This window comes from Mus musculus, chromosome 7 (assembly GCF_000001635.26).
Source record: "Mus musculus strain C57BL/6J chromosome 7, GRCm38.p6 C57BL/6J".
Taxonomy (NCBI): Eukaryota; Metazoa; Chordata; class Mammalia; order Rodentia; family Muridae; genus Mus; species Mus musculus.
In genome coordinates this window covers 92,124,720-92,141,323 of record NC_000073.6, presented here as the reverse complement: position 1 = coordinate 92,141,323, position 16,604 = coordinate 92,124,720, and the positions used below count along the sequence as shown (strand labels likewise).

General features: G+C 38.1%; 1 protein-coding gene across 23 annotated transcripts in view; it reads right to left on the bottom strand.

The window, feature by feature from the left end:
• Positions 1-16,604, bottom strand: part of Dlg2 (discs large MAGUK scaffold protein 2) — a 1,973,059-nt gene that overhangs the window by 307,923 nt on the left and 1,648,532 nt on the right. For all 23 annotated transcript variants that reach the window (XM_006507776.4, XM_006507769.4, XM_006507767.4 and 20 more), the window contains one exon: positions 14,682-14,784. In XM_006507776.4, coding sequence (XP_006507839.1) covers positions 14,682-14,784 — 103 coding nt within the window. The remainder of the gene's footprint in view (positions 1-14,681; positions 14,785-16,604) is intronic.

Genomic DNA, 16,604 nt, shown 5'->3' with positions numbered 1-16,604 from the left:
CAGCTCAGCAGGAGAGTGCCTGTCTAGCATACACAGTATCCTGCACATTGCATAAATTTGGCATGGGACTTACTCTTAAATTCCAGCACGCAGGAGGCAGAGGCAAGTGGATCAGAAGCTCAAGGGCAAACTCAGCTATCGGGAATCATTTTTTAATAAAAAAAGTGGGGATTGTCATAACTCTCATTCCATAGTTTATTTAGAACTTACAAGGATGAGAATATTAGAATCTATAAAGTAATGTATGTCATATATAAGGTACTTGTTAGTATTAGCTTTATCATCTTAGTGTATTATTGACCTCTTTCTAGAGATGATAAATCTGAAGGTTATAAAAGTCAAATCACTTTGAGGAGGCTGTGCTTCTGGAAGGATGGAGAAACATTGCCTTACACTATGGCTGCATTTTCAAATATTCTTTTGTCTCTTCTTACATGTAACCCCCCCAAAAAAAACCCACTTATTAAGGAAGCCCATTATATTCATAGTCTCTCATGGTTGCTAGGGATAATATATATTTACTGACAATAAGCCTTATCTGTCTCATTTTTCTGATATACATATAATTTTTTTCTTTTACCATCTCTTTGTTTTGCTATTGCCTTGAGACAGACTTTTCATTTCCTCATACACATTAGGCATGACTTTGTTCAAGAAGAAATCACTAATTATCAAGTCGACACAGCACTGGGGAATCGCATGCATTTTGCTCTCACAGCAGAGGCCTCTGTATCAGGGTGAGAACACTGGAGAGAATTTCCATTTGCGATGCCCCAGATTTCAGCCATTTAACTGAAATTCAAAATTGCTACTGTTTTTGTCTTTTCATGACCTTTTCGGATGACGGTTTTTTTTCTCTCTCTCTCTCTAATCACTGTTCCATTTAGAACGGATGACATTCAGAAATCCGTACTTCGGTGGTAATCTGAATTCTTTTTATATCCAGTTTGAAACCCTAATCACTGCCCTTTTTCCTTCAATTGCCCAGACACTTGGTGTGTATTTTATTACACAACATCTTGCCAAATTTGAAATGCTTTCTTGGAGTCAAGGGGAGTTCTGGAGCAGGCTCAGCAGCACAGTGCAGATAGACAGAGCTTAAGCTACACAGATACAAGTTTAATAGGCTTTCAAAGGAAGTGTCAAATCCAAGCACCTCACTTCCATTAGGTGTAAGACTACAGCTTTTTACACCTTCCTAATAAAGAGGCGGCTGGGTGAGGACATGGAGGGAGGTGGTTAAAACCTTAATGTTCCTGCTGGGTGATGTGGTGTTGTCAATGGGCCTGAGAGCCAAGCTAGCCACTGTGGAAATTTCACCTTGGCCAACTAATTATCATTTTTTCCAGCTTTTTATTCCTTCATTTGAGGAATAAGGACATAACTACGTCTATTAATGTCTTATGAGGATTAAATGGCATAAGATAGTAGTTCTCAACCTGTGGGTCCCATATCAGATATCCTGCATATCAGATTATGATTTATAACAGTTAACAAAATTTCAGTTATGAAGTAGCAACAAAATAATTTTATGGTTGGGATCACTACAACATGAATAACTGTTTTAAAGGGTCATAGCATTAGGAAGGTTGAGAATCACTGGCATAAGACATACCAAGATTTAGATATACAAGTCACTCCATAATGATAATAATTATTAGTGCTACATATTCATATGACATTGTGTTTGAACACTTCAAATAGTGCATTGACATGTGGACTATTGATGGTCATGTAGAGCAGAACATGTGGGGATCCTTTTGGGGTCCAGCTATTTCTCGTTTATTTTTATCTTTATTTTAAGGAATAGATTCAGCCTGTACACACAGTCCAACCTCTTTTCATGATGTTCGAGTTTAAGAGAAAAAACATTGTTGACTTTCTACCTGGGACCAATCCAAAGATAAGCATGTTTCCTGTGAAGGGCCCTTTGTCTTTCTTGCACTTGGTATTAACTGCCTGACAATGAGGAGTTGCCACTAAAACTGCTGCTCTCTTTTTGCTTATTGGATGCATCCCCACCATGCATATTACTTATTTTAAGAAATTGAATTATTTAAAAGATAGGCATAGGTAACGAATCATATCAAAAGAAGTATAACGGCCTATACTACTCAAAAGCCAGTCATTTGATGAGGTTATTTCTTAGTGACCTTGAACAAGAAGAATTAAGAGAAGACTGTCGAAGAGATTTGCTGGCCCTTTAAGTTGAAAATCTTCATTCTCATCGGACTGCCATATCCAGAGATCCATCCCATAATCAGCCTCCAAATGCTGACGCTATTGCATACACTAGCAAGATTGTGCTGATAGGACCCTGATATAGCTGTCTCTAGTGAGACTACACCAGGGCCTAGCAAACACAGAAGTAGATGCTCACAGTCAGCTATTGGATGGATCACAGGGCCCCCAATGGAGGAGCTAGAGAAAAATACCCAAGGAGCTAAAGGGATCTGCAACCCTATAGGTGGAACAACATTATGAACTGACCAGTACCCCGGAGCTCTTGACTCTAGCTGCATATGTATCAAAAGATGGCCTAGTCGGCCATCACTGGAAAGAGAGGCCCATTGGACTTGCAAACTTTATATGCCCCAGTACAGGGGAACGCCAGGGCCAAAAAGTGGGAGTGGGTGGGTAGGGGGGTAGGGGGAAGGGTAGGGGGGACTTTTTGGATAGCATTGGAAATGTAAATGAGAATTAATTAATTATAAGAAAAAAAAGAAAAAAAAAGAGAAGACTGTCACATAATAAGGGATTATCATAAGTACCATCATGTGAAGATATTTATTGAGTGAAACAAATTAACTCCTGTCCATGTTTTCAAGGGGTGATGTTAACCTTGTTTCATATCCCTTTGGATCCCAGTGGCCTCTTTAAAGGATATTAAATGTTCCATTTTTTTTTTTCTAGAAAGCCATAGCAATTAATGAAGAACAATTAAATGGAGGTTTCTTTTGGGATCCTTGTACGCTTGGTAATTTATAGTGCGTTGGGTACTAGCATAGTCACATTAAAAGAAAAATTAAATATTTATAATATTAATTTGTTTTAGAAAAATCTTATTTTTGTTCTGGTTAATATTTTATGTTTTACTTAGTGTAGTCCATATATAAAAAATTTTGAGGCCAATTTTTGGGTTCATTTGGATAAGCCATTTTTTCAGCACTATTTTTGTTTCTTTCAGAAACCACAACAAAACTAAGAGTGCTTTGTCTTGAATTACCTCAGTCTGTCCCAACATCAGACTCACTCATGGAAGCATATAATCAGTGCTAATGGAGCAACTATTTTTTAAAATCATTTTTATTTTATGTGTGTGTGTGTTTTGCATGCATGTCAGCATGTGCACTTTGTCCATACATGGTACCATCAGAGGCCAGAAGACGGTCATAGATCCCCTAGAACTGGAGCTAGAGACAGTTGTGAGTCACCATGCAGGCGTTGGGAAGGGAATTCTGGTCCTCTGCAAGAACAGCCAGTGCTCCTGACTGATAAGGTACCTCTTCAGTTCCAAGCAACACTTTGTTAATATTAAAGATCAACATTTTCATTGTGGTGCTGAGAATCAGACCCCTGAGATTGCACATGCTAGACCAGAGAGCTCTTAACACAACACTCCTAACTCCAAAGATCAATGATGAAGAGTTATAGATAACCAAGTTCAGATCTGAGCATGGTGCAGCCCGCAATGTACACGTACATGCCACAAGGAAGGAACTCACACTGGTAGGAATAGTCTACCACCTTCCAAACAGTCTATGACCATTTGCACCAATTCTGCCAGCAAACATTGGAAGGTAATATTTCTACATACAGAAAGGCTGTCACTAACCATAGGCTTCCCAGCTAGTAACTGGAGAGTTTTCTACCTGTCTTTATGCCAGTTTGCATAACTTTTCCCAGAACCAAACTTCAAACTCAAGACTCCCAGTCCTCAAAAGTTTTCACTTTATTTATTCATTTCACATGAAATGCAACTTCATGTAGCTCAGGCAAGCCTTCAAGTCCTTATCCTCCTACATGCACCTTCCAAGTGTGGGGAATTACAGGTGTGTTTCCTGAGGCCAATTGAATTTATGTATCTTTATTAAGCCAATCTCTGAATCTAATGCTTTTATTATCTATTATCCTCTTGAATCTATCTAATTTCTTCCTGTTTTTCTACATCTTTGGTCTAGCAAACATTATTTCTTATTTGGAATGGTGAGATTTCTATCGTTTTCATTTTCAATGACATGTGGCCAACCATCATCTAAAACACTGTCCCAGTACAATAGGAATTGCATTATTATTATTACATTTCTTTGTTGTGTGTGTATCTGTCTGTACTTGTATGTATATGGGTGTGAGTGTACCATAGCATAGGGATAGAGGTCACAGGGCAGCTTGCAGAAGTTTGCTTTCTCCTTCTAATGTCGTGGCTTCCAGGGATCAAACTCACGTTCAAGGGTTGGTAGCAATTACCTTTACCTACTCAGCCATTTTGCAAGCCCAAGAGTTTAGATATTAGGGGTGTGTGGGGAGAGAGAGGGGGTGGAGGGGAGGAAGGACAGAGAGAGGGGGGGAGAGAGAGAGAGGGAGAGAGAGAGGGAGAGGGAGAGGGAGAGGGAGAGGGAGAGGGAGAGGGAGAGGGAGAGGGAGAGGGAGAGGGAGAGGGAGAGGGAGAGGGAGAGGGAGAGGGAGAGGGAGAGGGAGAGGGAGAGATAGATATCTTGGGGGAGTTAATATTCCAAAGATTGGTGGTTCTATGACCCATAAAGTGCTTGCTGAACCATTCTCCATTCAGTTGCCAGAGACATCTTTTTGAGGAGCAAAACTGATTGCACCACTCTGAGGTTTAAAACATTTCAATAGCCTATCAATCATTTACTTTACATCTTGTGTGATGCACTCTACACTCTCATCTGTCTTACATACTGTGTTTCTCCAGTTTTCTCTGCCTTGCTTTCAGTCTCTCCATGCTGCAGACCCCACTCTCCCATAGGGACTTGCCTCCTAGAACATTCTTCCATGTCACTTATTCTGCTGTACGTTGACAAGTTAATTCCTATTCACTCTGGAGATCAGAGAGAGTATTAGAGCTTGTCTTCTTGATCTTCCAATCTCAGTCATGGAATTCCATTTGGTCTGGTTTTGCATACACTTGAGTCAGTATCCAAGTTCTCTTCTGTTTTTACAGCATGCACAGCAGCTTCTGTCCCTCATCAGTGCGGTCTCATTTGACTGACTGTAGGCTCATCAGGGCAGTGGCCATGTCTGTTCTACCTCTGATATCCAGGGCTGCCTCCCACTTATTGGAAGTATTTAATGACTCTCAGCTGAAAGAAGATTGAATGAGTAAGTTTTGCTCTGCTTCTACTTAATGTTCCCAGTATGTAAGCAACTCTCTATTAATAAAAAAGTTATTCCTAGTAGGGGAAATAATGTAGCTCAGCAAACAGAGAGGGGCTTAAGAAAACCATCTTGAGCTAACGTAGTTTGGATAGCCTTGCTTTTGACAGACTTGGCCAGCTGAATCAACGAGTCTGTCAGTAATCCTGTTTGGATTAGCACTCTGTGAAGCATATTAAAGATGAACACTTTATCTTCCCTAGGCTTTGCTTTGCTATCTTAATGCTGCTGCTATTTATAGTTGTGAGTATTCACAATACCTCCAATATTTCAGTATTCTGTATACATGATTTCCTGAAATAGATTTTTCTCATATCACCTCATCTTAGCCTCAGTACATTTATTTTAGAGCTCAAAAATTATTGATTTATGAGGCTTATAAGCTTTTGGATACAAAAGGCCTAAAAACTAAGAGCCATGAGCAATAAATTGTTAATTTAAAACATCATAAAAGAAACAGGCACTCCTATTTGAATTAATTTTAAAACATAAAAAGTTCAAATTCTATTGAACACAGAACAGCATGCATATATATATATATATATATATATATATATATATATATATATATCCCTTTCTGTGAGTAAGTGAAAGCAGAATTTCTCCATTTTTATTTTTTCCATCTTTAAAATGTATGAAATAAAAAGAGGACACTTAAGAATTATCAACTTACTATAATTTTTATTTTTCTTTGATAACACACTTAATTATAAGTTAAATTTCATAGAACATTTGCTCAAGACTCTTAAAGAAAACCTTGCCGTAGTTATTTCCAGGCCAGCAGACTACATCTTACTGAATCCTAACTTCCCTACCAACTCCTTTAAAAAAAAAATCAATATTTAACCACAGGGGAATCAATGTTCAGAAAAGTGGTGTGATCCTGAGCATGGGCTGGAGAAACACATGCTCATTACTTGAGGTTAAATTTGCAAACTAGATTAAGTAAGAGGCTATCCAATCAGATGTTTTGGTCAACTCTACTGAGCAGCAAGGAAATGGACTTGATTTAATAGGTATTTTAAACCCATCTGGGTTTGTACTCCTCTTCTCTATTGTCTCCTGAAACATGAACTTCTGCATTAAAATTGAAGCATTCACTTGTAAAAATTATTTTCTTTTTGTAACAGTAGTATAATAAGGAATGCTTTTAAAAATCCTTTATTTCCTTGCCTTTATTTAAATCTTGCAAATGGTAGGTGTGGATCTAAGGGCCTTGGTTGTCAGCGTGTTCTCAGCAAATAGATTATTTGACTCCTTCTAGTATTGAGTAATTTATGTTAGTAGATGACAAGGGAATTTCCCCTCCCTCCAATTAGTAAAAACAACAGAAGATTTTAGTCATTTTGATGTGTTTGATATTTAACATTCCAAGAATAGACAGTGAGGTCAGTGGAAACTTCCGAGTCAGAAAGCGATGCCTGCTTCTATTTTGGCTGAATTGTTCTAGGTCCAAAGTGGCTTTTTGGCATAGTAAGACAGACTCAGCATCATTAATCATCAAGGTATCTGCAGAGAATCTCCCACAAATCTCACACTCTGTATAGTCATATCCTGTTTTGCTTCATGGCAAATGAGGTTAGAGTTGAAGGAAAAAACAACGAAGACTTCAGTAAAAGGACACATTGAATGAATAAGTAGGTTGGGAGAGTTTTTAGATGCTGGTGTGTTACCTGTTATTGTATGTATGTATATTGGGGGAGTGAGGAGAGAGAGAGAGAGAGAGAGAGAGAGAGAGAGAGATAGAGAGAGAGAGAGACAGAGACAGAGACAGAGAGAGAGATGGTTAAAGAGAAGTACATTGCTAAGCAATACAAAGTCTAGTGTCATGTAAAATTTTCTTCCAAATAGTTCACTAAAATTATAATATTCTGTTCCTCAATAAAGCCAAAGTTAATGTAACATATTTAAAAATGTATTATACTAGACATAATAGAGCACATTGAGGGATGATTTAATGTATAGATGGCTAGATGGATGAATTATGGTGCAGGAATGAGTCATAATCGAGAAGAGGAACTCATAATATATTTGAGATATGTAGCCATCAGTATTTCCAGTCTAACAAGCATTTTACATTAAAATAGTTGCTAATATTAACCATAACATACAAACAACGACAATAGCAGTTACAAGCTAGACAGAATAGTAAAATGAGAAAGCTCTCACCTACCCTGAGAACTTTCTGACCCCTTTAAGTTCTTAGCTTATAAGGCTTTTCCTGGATTATGTTTAAGAACAGGCCACTGTCAGCCACTCTAGTGAATTCAAAGAACTGCTCAGCTAGGCTCTGCTTCAGGAGCCCGTACAACTTTAAGATAAAACACCGTTCTACCCGCATGCTGACTGAACTTCACTCCTCCAGGGTGTTAAACAACTTTGAATCTTTACTTCTCAGTGATTGGAGTTAAACTACATAGGATTTCAGTTCATTCCTTTACTCTTATGTATTAGAATATATGAAGCGAAGATAAAATGTTTGTGAGAAAGTTTTCAGCTAATGAAGCATATGGTGCTATGTCACCTGCAATCAAGGATCCTATTATTTTCATTTTAGTTTGAATTTAATATCTATAGGTTCTTCTGAACATATATCACTCACCTTATCCATTTGAAAGCATGTAAGAAGACAGGCTCATAAAGATGAAATAGCACAAGATCTGCACTAGGAAACAAATGTTCCCTTTAAGGTCCAGAACTTGGCTTATCTTAAATAAAGCTTTCTATGGTTTGGTGTATTTCTGACCAAGCTCTGCAGCTGGCTTTCACCAGTCTTGCCTGGGAATTTATGATGCAGTTATTTATCCTGGAATAACATTTTTACATGTCAATGCTGCTTTTTCATATGCACAAAGCAGTGGACACTTTGATTTAAAGAAAAGATTACACCTCACATTGTAAATAGGCCTTTTAAAAATGGCATATGCACACAGATCTCTGCGAATCTTCAGGTATGGAGCCTAATTTCAAGCCACTATCCAATGGAAGCCACTACTCAGTAGATAGTCCCAGTAAGGTCAGTTTTGCCCTTTGATAAAAGACATATGTATTATTCCTTTGGAATTAGCTTATAACTTATGAGGTATGATCAAGATTATTTAAACAAGTTTCTGTTTTTTAAAAATAATAAATCACCCAAGTTTTATCGTGATACCTTAAGGACTCTGACTTTGGCATGGTCTATAGAGTTATCTGCCAGGAAGGGACTTGTTCTTATGTCATCTCACCTTCCTGTTTTGTTCTTTCCCTTCAGTAGAGGCCATACTATAGGCATGACTATGTTCACTGTCTATCTAGCAAAAATACATATGAATATTCTTGATAATCCATATTTAGAGGGAAGGCATAGGCACAGTAGACTGACACAGACTTCCGAAAGCCCCTGCGTTGTATCCATCCCTAGCGAAATTATGGGGTTAGGACATTGGGTGAGACACACCAGTAATAAAACCTGATGACACAGTTTTATATAAACTCCCAATGCTTCGGGTAGAGGAGTTGAACACAGTAGTGTCAAATCACAATGGTTTCATGGACCTGAGTACACTATAGAGCCACATTTCAAACATTAATATAAATACAAGTCATCTGAGCATCTTGGTAGGTTACAGATTCTTGCTTGCTAAGGTTGGTTTAATACTTCACTATGTTGCTGGCTTTGACCATATCAGGTAGAGAGATATTCCAATAATCCAGCAAAGCTCACTAAATAATTCCCTATCACTCCAACTATTTCTTTATATTTATTTATGCTGTTTATCACTATCTGATACATTTTGTAGTAAGGAAGACTTCTTTGGTTCACTGCTTTGTCATTTCCCTGGAACATGGAAGCATCCAGAAAAAGAAAAGGATATTGATGGACTGAATCTATAAGTGATACCATGACTAGGCTGTCTCAATTTCAAGGAACAAATTAGACTTACAAGTCTTTTTTGTTTTAAATATTTATTGTATGTATACGAGTACATTGTAGCTGTTTTCAGACACACCAGAAGAGGGTATTGGATCTCATTACAGATGGTTGTGAGCCACCATGTGGGTGCTGGGAATTGAACTCAAGATCTCTGGAAGAGCAGTCAGTGCTCTTAACTGCTGAGCCATCTCTCCAGCCCCATAAGTCTGTGTTTTTAATGTCAGGAATTTAAATATCCTATTGAAAAACAAAGGGTGGAGGAAATCAGCCCCCTCCACTGTTTGTGTAAGCAAATACTGTCTGGTTGCTGCAGGGACTTCCCAAGGGTCTTTCCTATCTATTCTCCCTGCAAGCCACTGACCCCTTCTAGTGTTCCCACAAAGCTCAGAGCTATCCCATTTGGGAGTATCAGTCTTTTCATGAGGAAGGCTTGGAGCCTAGTTTCTTCCTTTTTTGTTCTTTAGCTGATAATTTTACTGTTCAAATGAATGGTAGGTAATTATTTCAATACCAGTCAGTTTTCTTATATTAAATTTAGTCACTATTATGTGTGAAGGAAACATATATTGTAAAATTTGGCTTTGATCTTACAAGAATGCTCTGTAATGTGCTTTTTCTTAAATGTATAATTAGGCTATCAAAAATGTTTGCAAATTTTATCAGTGGCATTAATGTTAACTTTTAGAAGTTGAAGCAACACCAGAGTGTTACTCCTCTTTCTTGTGCTATGTTATAAAACAACTGTGGATTTTCTGGAGTGCATGACAGAGGGAATTTCCTCATGGGGATTGCTAAAGCTGTTAGGAAAGTGTTCCAAAGACACTATCTAAAAATTGTGAACATGAAATGTCTAGGGATTTACTTTAACATTTCTCTAATATTGAAGTTCTAGGTCATTCTTCCATATCCACTGAGCATATAGTTCTCCAGTATTTACTATTAATATTCATCAGACAACACATTGGAAATATTTAATATTTCTTTTTTCTTTAAACAATTTTATACAATATATTTTGAGAATCTTCTTTCTCCTTCTCTAAGTCCTACCAAAGCCTTCCCACCTACCTAACCAGACAACTTCATGTTCTTTCTCTTCCCTTCTGTCTCTCTCTTTGTCTCCCTCTCTCTCTCAAAAAAAGAAAAGAAAGCAGAAAAGACAATACAACAACAACAAAAGGTGTACACAATCACACACCCAAGAGGAAAAAAAAAAAACTACATCCCAAATAGTCCTTTTTGGGTTGGCCATTAACTCCTAGGCATATGGCCTGCCATGGAGTGTGGCTTATATATCCAGTGATATAACACCGGTGAAAACTGATTTTCTTTTCTAACAGTTGACAATTGCAACCAGCTTTATGGTTAGGGTAGGACTTTTTTGTCATACGTTCAAGACAAGCCTCACCCAATAACTCAAAAAAAGTGTATTCAAATTCCTGTTTAGAAAATTAGTATTGGAGATACCACAAGTGGCAGCCTTCTCTTCCAAATTTGAGTGGAGAATGGTGCAGGTCACAGGAAGGGGCATATGTATCTGAATACATGTCTGGGAACTTCAGAGTAAAAACTCCTGTGACCAAGTAGATTAAAGGCAGACTCACTGTGGAGTGGAGATGAAGATCCCTTGGGTAGTAAGGAGTTTGCTGGATTGGAGTACATGGGGTTTCAGAGAGGGAACCCACAAAGTGAAGGTGTGGAAACGGGAATCTGGGAGTAAATTTAGAAGCAGAGAATAGTTTTGTACAATCAGGGGCAGTGCAAAGGACAAGGCTGTGGGTGATGGTAGGGTAGGTAGTGTTGAGCAAGAGAGGTTGGCTGGAGAACCGTGATGAAGGGAATGAACTTTGTGTGCAAGATCTTGAGGGACCTGTCTTATAGGTAGATAATTCAGAAAGCAATGACAAATATCTAGAAAAATCAAGGAAAGAGAAGGAATGAGGTATGAAATATGTGTGTGTGTGTGCTACCCTGTTTTTTTTTTTTTTTTTTTTTGAAATGGTGTAGTAACTTCACAAAGTAAACCAAACAAAGTTTTGTTTTGTTTTGTTTTGTTTTATTTTTGGTTTTGTTTTGAAAATGAGAATCAGCTTACCATGGTGCTTAATGGAGTTGTTCCTAAGGGATCAGATATATGGTAAAATGGGAAAAAGAGAAAAAAGATCACTGTTTTCTTATTGCTGTTCTTACTATTTTTCTTCTTATTAAAATAACACATGTAAATTGTAAGGTGATCATATGACACAATTGAATTTGAAGAGATTGTAAAATATTACAATAAACTGGCTTTAGTTCTTACTACTTTGAGCCTCACACTGAAAGAGACAGACTGGGGACAGGGTAATGTATACAGAAGGGACCACCCTCCTTGTAAACAGGACTGTGTATGCACACAATCTTACTTAGTAGCACAAAACTCTCCAAAGAAGACATTTATTACACACTACAATAGCTATATTTGAAAACTATTCTAATGCAATAAAAACTCAACAGTTGCTGTTTTGTAACTCATATTCCTTCAATAGTCCTTTTTCTATTTTTGAAACATAAGTGAAAAGCTCCAGCAAATGAAAATGAAGGTTTCCTTTGACCACCAATTATCTTTAAGTAGGAACACAAAGATTGAGGTTTGTAAATACCCTTTTCACTAGGTTCGCCATAGGAACTTGAAGAAATATCTATTGTAGTACCAGGGAGACATAGAGAGCAGAACACAGATATAATGGTTGCTTGCATGGAACCACTAATCTTGTAGTTCAGCAAGATATTCTTTCTCCTTCCTTTCTAAAATACATATCTTACTCATTTTCAAGGTGGAGTTCCATTTCCACATTTCCACACTATGCTATTTTTCTGTGTTAAGGATCCTGCAGGCTTATTCTTTCCATGCCATTTCATAATTCTTAGAGCTGGGCCATTACCATAAATGTTGCTCCTATTTACTGGGAACTGATTTCTATCATGTATAATAAAGTTATTTCTCTTCAGCAAGGTGGAAAAAATTAGAGAGGAATAACATGCAATATCCTTGTAGTAGAAGACATAGTTTTCTGAGTATCTAGGAATGCTGAACAGAACACACATTGGCGTCCCCATTAAGTAACTTGAAAGTGACTGAAAATGTATTCACTAGAAGCCTAGTTTTTTTATTCTATTAATTTTTATCTCCAAGTGAGTGTGTACACGGGCATGCATATGTGGTGTGCCCATGTGATGTGTGTGTGTATGTATGGTGCAAGAGCAGGCACACACACACCATGGAGTAAGGATAACCCAGGTGTCAAGTCTCATGCTCTGCTTTGTTTGAGACAGGATCTCTTGTTTTCAAGTGCATACATAAGGCTCGCCTGTGAACTTCTCCTGTCTCCATTTCCCATCTCACTGTAGGAGTTCTAGAATTACAGAGGTACACCGCCAGGCCTGAGTTTACATAGATTCTGGGGACTCAAGTTCAAGTTCTTAAGACTGTGAGGCAAGGTCTTTACCCAAGGTTCCATCTCAGCCTAAAATTCTAGTCCTTCACCACTCCAAAAGAAACGTAATAACATCTCAGCATGATCACAGAGGGTACAGTACTGACAGAGATGAAGGGAGCTTGCTAAGAATTTTCTAATGAAACCCCACAGCATAGTCTTCCATTCACTTGTTAATTTAAAAATAAATTGTCAGTTATTTCCTTAAGCTGTTTTGCAATTTAAATTCCATTACACCACCAAACCAAAAATCGCATCAATCTTTCATTCCAAACAACAGTTCACTTAAGGCTTGGCTACCCATAAAGTTTACAAAAGGGAGAGTAAAACTGATTGCTTCCCCTTGCTACTACCTCATTTCCAACTGACATAAAGCTGAGACAAATTAGGCCCTTCCTGTGAATCGAATCTGAATGTTGTCATTTTGAAAGACACTTTTGTTATTTGCAGGTTTCATGATTACCCTCAATTGATGCGATTTATAAGACACACCTTTAATGGGCATCTTGATGAAGTACAGTCTATTATCCCACTGGGGTATAGCTCTTAAATAAAATCAGGCTGTAGCAAGTTCTAGTGGAAGCATGGAAATTCATACTAACAGAACCAGGGCATGATTGTTTTCATTTCTGTTTTATAATGGATACTTTTGGAAACACTCACTCCTCTAAGGAGAAAAGAAATGCATCAATATTTGAGAAGCAAAAAGTCTTCTTAGCAGGACCTAGGAAGCGTGTGCTCATCTTTTGTCGCATCCCTTACTATCATTCATCGTTTCTTTACCAGCCCTACGGGCATCGGTGACACAGGCTGACGGCAAAATGCATTTATTAAAACTTGGTTTAATTTACTTGCAAATTCTGATCTAAAGTCAGGCACAAACAAAGCCAATATGCCAAGTTACACATTAAAGAAGGTGATTTATTTATTCTTTTATAGGACATGCTGTCCACCAATAATGATAAAACATAGGCCACCACAGGCAAGACCTGTCCGTCCTCCAACCTTCCACAGGACAGACACACAGTAACATGGAATTAATGAGCAATCATCAATCTTTATATATGGCTCATGGAGCTTTTCCTTTACAACACTTTGTAATCTCATCCCCAGTTGTTAAATACTCTCCTGACAATTCACTTGCATTTCTTAAAGACGGAAGCCATATTCATGTTTTTATGGAATAAGATGAAACATCACCATATTGTATTTATGTTTCATTAGCAGAGGTCCATTACACATACAAACACACACACACACACACACACACACACACACACACACACACACACACCCCTTCACATACCAGTTGTATCACTGAGTATCATTTTAATCAGAGAAACAGATATTTAAATAAGGAGTTAATCTTATTTAGGATGTTACCAATATACAGTTGACCAATCCAACTTGTAACAACATTATCTCATCAAGGACCTGATTTTTTTTTATAGTTATTAATTCCCAAGAATTGTATAGGTGAAAAGTGAGTGGTATATCTAAAGACATTAATGAGAATGAAGGTATTGTCTTGAGGAGAGAAAATGGTCTGCTTAACACATCTATTTCTAAAGAAGAGATTTCTCCTCCTCCTTACTTCCGAAGTCTGAATTGCTTTTACAGTATCCACTGGTGACTGGATAAGAACATAAATGGAATAAAGTTGGTGCTGGCTTTCGGGTATTTGAGTTCATCTGTTCGTATGAGCTTTTCTAACTGCCTGATGTTCTCCCAGGAGACTGGGAGTAACAGTTTTTGTGGGATTTAAGGGACATTAGTCATTAAGTTTCTATCACAAGTAGTTTAATAAAAATATTACTGATCTTGATCAAGATTAGCACTGACAAGCAGCAATGTATCCACAAAGCCATTCTGGAACCTTCAAAGCCTGCGTTTGAACTGACCTTCAGGTTGATATTGTGCTATGATTGTCACAGTCTGTCCAGCCCCCTTCAGTGCTGCAGCTGCCTGCTCATGGGATGCTCCTCGAAGATCGATTCCATTCACCTAGGAGACAGATCAGACTTTTAGGCGCAGTATCTGAATATTCTGAAGGAAGAAGAACGTTTTCCAAAATTAATTAGCTATCTAAAAGTATGCCATGTTCCTCAAAGAATTCTTCATTTCTTATTCAGGTGTTTCTTATTTCATCAAGTTTCATAGTCATGATTACTATTTGAAAGCAGGGCCATGAAATTTCATCTTGTGTTTGTGGCACAGCCTGGCTAGGTTGGCAATATTTTGTCTATCCCTGTCCACAAGAGTTTTAGTGTGTGTACTGCTATGTTCCCATGGGTTTCCTGGATTTCTAGGGCAGATTGGCTTTAAAACTAGAGGGGAAAATGATAATGGAGAGAGACACATGTAATGCCAACAGACAAGTATGTGCCGACAGATTCATATATTCAGACGCTGTTCTGGGGAGACTGTATGGAATGGACCTGGCTAGCTGCCAGATTCCTCTCTTTGGGTAAGTGCCTAATCCTGTCATATGGAGCTTGGTGAGACAGCCTTGAGCCCTGTTCCAAAATAAACCCAACTGCCCCACTTCTCATGCACAATTCCATAATGAATTCTGACAAAACGAAATGAAGAGTGCCTGGAGTTTATTTTGCTGTCACTAACTCCCACTTTGGAGCCCATATACCAGAAGGGAAGCAGAGTATCTATAAAACAAGCCCTGACCTCAGCCTGGAAGAATCAGATCAGCAGCAAGTCAAGCCCAATGAGAAGCAAAAGCTAAAGTCTTTCTCCAATCAACAGTGTCAATAAGTCATCAGGAAACAATTGCCAAAGGTTCTGTGTCTCGTTGAGAGGAGAAACAGTGGGCGAGGCTCAAACAAGAAGCTCTTCTGATGGAAGTGAACATACTGAGTCTAGTTTTCTAACCAATGCAGATGGTACCCCCACCCTGCATCCCTTTGTTCACAGGGCAGGATGCTATGCCCAAGAGAAGACTTCAAAGTTGATCCACGTAGCTACATGTTCAACACATTTCCTTGTTTTGGCTTTGGGAAACTTTAACAATTCTGAGTAGTTAGATTCAGGCATGGATTACTACTTTGCTTCCCTAGCTGGCTTGCCTCATCTGTAATCTTCAAGTTGATGGCATTTCTCCCTCAGAATAACTCTGTTAAAAATATCCTCATTGATATCTGGGGTTTCTTTTGCCTCTCCTCTGGTTTTTTATTCGGGTGAGCTTTCTTTTTCAAACATTTGACTATGCATTAGTTTTGGGAAGTCCACTGTGCTAGGCCTACTGTACCAACCATTAGATAGATAAGTGACAGTCCTATCTCCTCTCTGAGGCCATTTTCTCTCATCTCTGAAGGAAGGAACAGTTAGACCATTATGGTCTAAAGTGCCTGTGGTGGTAGGCACACATACTTGTATTTTTTTTTTAATTTATTTTTATTCGAGACAGAGTTTCTCTGTGTAGTCCTGGCTGTCCTGGAACTCACTTTGTAGACTAGGCTGGCCTCGAACTCAGAGATCTGCCTGCCTCTGCATCCCAAGTGCTGAGATTAAAGGTGTACACCACCACTGCCCAGCTACATGCTTGTATTCTTGGTCCCTCTTCTGAAGTTTCTGAAGACAGCAACAGTGTACTAATATTACATTAAATAAATAATAAATAAATAGATACATGATTAAATATTAAATATTTATTATTTAATATACCAGTATAATAAATAATATTTAGTAATGTATAAATGAGGGTATATTATGTACATAGTTTCATATCTTCATTTTACTCAGAAAGATTTCTGAATTGTTATTATTATTTTGAGACAGGTTTTCTCCATGCAGTTCCTGGAACTCACTAT